The sequence below is a fragment of the Brassica rapa genome, unplaced genomic scaffold (assembly GCF_000309985.2).
Source record: "Brassica rapa cultivar Chiifu-401-42 unplaced genomic scaffold, CAAS_Brap_v3.01 Scaffold0281, whole genome shotgun sequence".
Lineage (NCBI taxonomy): Eukaryota > Viridiplantae > Streptophyta > Magnoliopsida > Brassicales > Brassicaceae > Brassica > Brassica rapa.
The window spans coordinates 57,501-63,948 of NW_022610224.1; the positions used below are offsets into that span (position 1 = coordinate 57,501).

General features: G+C 39.3%; 1 protein-coding gene across 1 annotated transcript; it reads right to left on the minus strand.

The window, feature by feature from the left end:
- Positions 1-3,643: 3,643 nt before the first annotated feature.
- LOC117129980 lies at positions 3,644-4,690 on the minus strand. The gene has a single exon (XM_033283165.1). The coding sequence runs from the start codon at positions 4,688-4,690 to the stop codon at positions 3,644-3,646; it is 1,047 nt and encodes a 348-aa protein (XP_033139056.1).
- Between the last annotated feature and the right edge of the window lie 1,758 nt (positions 4,691-6,448).

Below are 6,448 nucleotides of genomic sequence, written 5' to 3' on the forward strand. Positions count from 1 at the left end.
ACTTGGTGAAGAGGTCGGCTGAGTTCTCACTTGACCGGATTTGAGTGACGTTGACCTCTTTGGCTTTCTGCAACTCATGTGTGAAGAAGAACTTGGGTAGTACATGTTTGGTTCGGTCACCTTTGATATACCCATCTTTGAGTTGAGCAATGCAGGCTGCATTATCCTCATATATGATGGTCGGACCATTGTCCTCGACCATTCCACTATCTGATCGGATGTGTTGGGTCATAGACCTCAACCATACACACTCACGACTTGCCTCATGCATGGCTAAGATTTCTGAGTGATTAGATGATGTGGCTGCTATAGTTTGTTTCATGGAACGCCATGATATTGCAGTACCACCATGAGTGAACACATAACCGGTTTGGGACCGACCATGGTGTGGATCAGATAAGTAGCCTGCATCAGCAAAGCCTACTAAACCATCTTTGGTTTCATTGGTATAAAATAGACCCAAATCCTTAGTTCCTTGAAGGTAACGTAGGATATGTTTAATTCCATTCCAGTGCCTTTGGGTCGGACATGAACTAAAACGGGCTAGGAGACTCACGGCAAAACATATATCTGGTCTAGTGTGGCTAGCCAAATACAGTAACGCTCCTATGGCACTGAGGTAAGGCACTTCAGGACCCAGGACATTCTCATCATCCTCTTTAGGACGGAATGGGTCAGTGTCCACTCCAAGGGACCTCACGACCATTGGGCTGGTCAATGGGTGAGCCTGGTCCATGTTAAATCTCTTGAGTACCTTTTCTGTATATGCCTTTTGATGCACAAGGATTCCTCCTTTTATGTACTCAAGTTGTAACCCCAAACAGACTTTAGTTTTACCTAGGTCTTTCATTTCAAACTCTTTCTTGAGATATTCAACTGTTTGGGTGATTTCCCCAGGGGTTCCAATGATGTTCAAATCATCAACATACACTGCTATGATAACAAATCCATTGTTTGCAAACTTCTTTATAAAGATACATGGACTGATAGGGTCGTTCTTATAGCCAACTTTGGCAAGGTATTCGCTTAAGCGATTATACCACATTCGACCACTTTGCTTAAGTCCATATAAGGATTTGTTCAGCCTTATGCAGTGTTCTTCTCGAGAACCTTTATTAGCTTTAAGCTCAACACCCTCTGGTAATCTCATATATATTTCATTATCCAGTGGACCATAAAGGTATGCGGTTACAACATCCATTAACCGCATATCCAAATTTTCTTTGATGGCCAGACTTATTAAAAATCGAAATGTAGTTGCATCCACCACAGGGGAGTATGTCTCCTCATAATCGATTCCTGGTATTTGTGAGAATCCTTGTGCTACAAGCCGTGCTTTGTATCTTACAATAACACCATGTTCATTTCTCTTCCTCACAAATACCCACTTATATCCCACTGGTTTAACATTATAAGGTGTCCGGATAATCGATCCAAAGACATTCCTTTTCTTAAATGATTCTAACTCCACGTTTATGGCTTCTTTCCATTTGAGCCAATCTGATCTTTGAGTGCACTCTAGTATAGACGTGGGTTCATGATCCTCATCTAAGTCCATCACATCAAGGGCTACTTGGTATGCAAATATATCATTGATGTCGACATCTTTCCGGTTCCATCTTGTCCCAGACATTAAATAATTAATTGAGATCTCATCATTAGCACCTTCAGTACCATGAGGCTCGGCGTCCCGAGTCTCATTGGTTGGTACCTTAGGCATGGCCATTTCGGCCTTGTCTGGACAATCTATGACCTCGGTTTCTTTTGCACCTTTCTTTAGTTTCCGAGGTCTTTTATCTTTGGAACCAATTGGTCTACCACGCTTAAGACGTGCTTTAGACTCTGTAGCCACTTGATTGTGTCCATCTTGGACATCAATACTTATTGGTGCATTACAAGCTGGTATATAGGACTTAGTCACTCTTTTCGGGTCAGCAAAGGAATCAGGCAATTGATTAGCTAGCTTTTGCATATGAATTATTTTCTGGACTTCTAAATCACATGATTGAGTCCGAGGATCTTGCCATGATAAGGATGTTTGATTCCATACAATTTCTTTGCCCAGCTTGTTATTTTCTCCCCCTAATGTTGGGTACTCTGATTCATCAAAATGACAATCAGCATATCTGGCCTTAAATAAATCTCCAGTAGTAGGCTCAAGATATTTAATAATGGTTGGAGAATCAAAACCAACATATATTCCCATCCTCCTTTGAGGTCCCATTTTTGTTCTCTGTGGTGGAGCAATAGGGACGTACACAGAACATCCAAATGTTTTGATATGGGATACGTCTGGTTCATGACCCGAGAGTAATTGGGATGGAGAATATCTATGTTCACTGGATGGCCTTATGCGTATTAATTCAGCAGCATGTAATACCGCATGTCCCCAAGCTGATACTGGTAGCTTCGACCTCATGAGTAATGGTCGAGCAATCAACTGGATTCTTTTAATGAAGGATTCGGCCAATCCGTTCTGTGTATGTACATGTGCCACGGAGTGTTCCACACTTACCCCCATGGACATACAGTAATCATTAAAAGCTTGGGAACTGAATTCGCTTGCATTGTCAAGACGTATAGTCTTTAGTGGGAAATCTGGAAAATGGGCTCGCAGTCTTATGATCTGTGCCAATAGTCTTGCCAATGCTAAGTTTCTAGATGATAATAGACAAACATGCGACCATCTGGTCGATGCGTCAATGAGGACCATAAAATATCGAAATGTCCCACAAGGTGGGTGTATTGGTCCACATATATCACCATGTATTCTTTCCAGAAAGTTTAATGTTTCCTTACTCACCTTTCCAGGTGATGGCCTTATTATTAATTTCCCTTGTGAGCATGGAATACATGTAATGCTCATAGGGATAGTTATCCTATCTTTCAAGGAATGGCCAGTTGAGCTCGAGATTATTTTGCGCATCATGGATCTGCCAGGATGGCCAAGCCTTTCATGCCATTGTTTAAAGGCTTCTCTGAACTCATTAGGAATTGAAGTGTTAGCCTCACTCGATTTTATATTGGCACAATAGAGGCCTATTGATATAGCAGGGATAGTCTCTAGGACTTTCTTATGGCCTTGGGCATTTTCATAAATCAAGAGGAATTCTTTCTTTCCCTCGCCCCTAGTTTCAACATGTAGATCATTCATGCGAATGTCTTTGAAACTTAACAGATTTCTCTTTGATTTAGGAGAATATAATGCATTAGAGATTTCTAAATGCGTGCCTTTAGGCATCACTAAGTGAGCCGGGCCATGGCCTTCAATAAGGCTAGCCGGTCCTGCTATAGTATTTATTTTGGCACTCTTTAAAATGAGGTTAACAAAATATCTTTTGTCTTTTAATATAGTGTGACTTGATCCACTATCCACTACTAGCTGGTTCTTGTCTTCTTTCATTTCTGAAAATAGACAAGAGTCAACACCTTTGATATTACTTTAAGGTTTAAAGTATGTTTTAATGGCTTTGTTTTATGTTCTTAATAATTTTAACTTTGTATAAGGCATATATAAAGTAAAAACTTTATTTCATAAATAGAATTGCCAAAGTCATAGAACATGGGGAAACAAAAGACATAAAGCCAAATCAAGAATTCAAAATGCAAAGACAAAAGCAATATGATATCGAAATCTTCATATTCAGCCACTTGTAAGGAGGTCTGAAGTCTCAAAGTCCTCATGATCATCTTTGTCATGGGCTTGATCATCCTCATGGTCCAGATCATTCTCATCATCATAATGGACCAAATTTGCCTCAGAGTTCTTGCCCTTTATGCTCTCCTGGTAGAGCTTAACAAGGTGTTGGGGAGTTTTGCATTTATTAGCCCAATGATTGGTCATCCCACAACGATAGCAAGCAGATTTGGTCGAGCTCGAGCCATGGGTTTTGAAGTCGGACTTATACCCATGGTTAGCTTGATGACCTCGGCTATAGCCTCGGCCTCGGCTGCGACCAAGATGGTCTCGTGGTTGAAATCCACGGCCACGTGGTTGAAACCCACGGTTACGACCTTGCCATCTACCACGGCCTCTCATGCGACCACGGTATGACTCTCTTGGAGTCTCATCTTTTGGCTCTACGGCCGCATGTGCCTCAGGCAATGCTTTAGCACCAGGAGGCCTTAGCTCACTGTTCATCATGAGCAACTCATTGTTTTGCTCAGCTAGCAACAAACAAGAGATTAAGGCAGCATAAGTGGAGAAACCTTTCTCTCGGTACTGTTGCTGAAGCACAACATTGCTGGTGTGGAATGTGGAGAATGTCTTCTCCAACATATCAGCATCAGTAATAGTCTCACCACAAAGTTTCAACTTTGAGACTATTTTGAACAAAGCCGAGTTATACTCTTCCACAGACTTATAGTCTTGGATTCTCAGGTTTCTCCAATCATAAAGGGCTTTTGGCAATATCACAGTTTTCTGATGATTAAATCTGGTTTTCAACTCTGTCCAAAGTTCCAGAGGATTCTCAATTGTGAGATACTGGTCCTTGAGACCTTCAGCAAGGTGATGGCGAATGACAACGATTGCCTTGTAATTATCCTTGTCTGATGGCTCAGTGCCTTCAGTGATAGTATCACCAAGGTTTCTGGACCTTAAGAGGATTTTGGTATCAAGCTCCCATTGGAGGTAATTATCTCCGGAGAGATTGAGGGAAGCATATTCAAGGTTGTTGATTTTCGACATCTGAATCAAATATCCATAAAGGAGTAAGGATTCATAATATAATTCAAGATTTGAATTTATATGCCAAGGGGATTGATGATTTATTTAATGATGGTTTATTATGCATTTTATTTTCAGAAAATATTTTAGAAATATTTTAAGATGCATTCAAATGTTCAAGATATTTGTAAACCAAAATAGATTTTCAAAATCGGTTAAAACTTGGTTTATAATTTCAAGTAAAGCAAATATACTGAATTTTAAATGGAAACCGATTTTGTCTAACTATATGCAAACAGTGTGAATCATTTAGATGCAAACAACATGAACCACTTCAGATGCACTAGTATCATCATTGCTAAAGCTATGCGAACATGTATGATTGGTTTCAATTATGTGATACCTATGTCCAGTTTTAACAATATGATAGTTGGATGCATGCAAAGGTCAGTTCATGGATGATTCAAGTTCGATCTAATGATTTACTAAATGATGCTATCAGGTATGCAAATGATCAGTACATAGTTTTAATCATAGAATCAGGTTCAAGGATGAAACTAGATCAAGTTTTATTTTAACTAGCAAACTATGTGATCAAAATTCAGTATGAGATAAATTCAATATGTTGGTTTAGAAAATAATTTTTTTTTTTCAGTCAAAGATATGCACTTAATAAAATCGATTATGCATATATAAAATCATAAAAGGGTTTTTAAAACTTTGATAGTTACAAAACAAATATTAAAAGTCAAGGATATGCAATGAATGATTTTAATTTTGATTTTATTGGTGGGTTGACTGATTTTAGAGGAGCTGGCCGAAAATGGCACAGCAAGGATTTGATGGAATTTTGTTTTGGCCAGATTATACACTTATGTTTATCACATCTGGTAAAATGGCCAAACAAAAGGATTGAATCAAAAGGTTTAAGCTTTCTCTAATAATTTTGTGATTCATAAGTTTTTATAAACAAGATTCATGTAGATCTTTAGGTATTTTGATAAGTTTATAAGTTTTAGAGAAACATAGAACCTTTAGAGAATTTTAAGTTTTATGGATTCAAAATAGTTTTAGAATCAAGTTTCATATGGATCATATGGATCATAGAAACAAGATTAATATTTTAAATCCATAGATTGTTTATAAGATATGGATTCATATAGATCCTAGATTTCTTTCAAATATAATGGTGTTCTTTAGATTTCAAGGTTTTGATATGTTTACCTTTTTCACCACAAGAATCTGAGAGGACCACCGTGAGAGTTGGCCGGAATTTGAGAGAGAGAGGAGTTTCCGGCGGAGAGAGAGAGGTGGTCTGGTGGAGAGAAGACTGAGCGCCTGGTGGAGCAAGGCTGAGCACCGGAGGAGCTGGCCGGAAAAGGGGATCGCCGGCTGAGAGAGATTTCTCAGGTGGAGAGCACAATCGTGCTGATAACGTGTTAGAAATATGAGAGAAGTGTTGCTGTGTAAGTTGTATCTTTCTCATTAGCTCACACTATCAATATATAGTGGAGGTTCCAAGGGTTTACAACAAAGGAGAGGATCTACACATTTAATACATATTGACCACAAAGATAGACTTGGTCAAAGCTCATAAATGCTCCGGTTGAATGGGTCTTCATCTTGTCTAGTCTCGGACGGAATGTAGACGGACCGGAGACGGATGTAGACGGGCCGGATAGTCTGGTCGGATGTAAACCTCCTTGATGGTTAATGGCAATCCACATATCCATTCAATGGATTTATAACAACTTCGTTTTTGGGTTCCGGGGGGAGTAT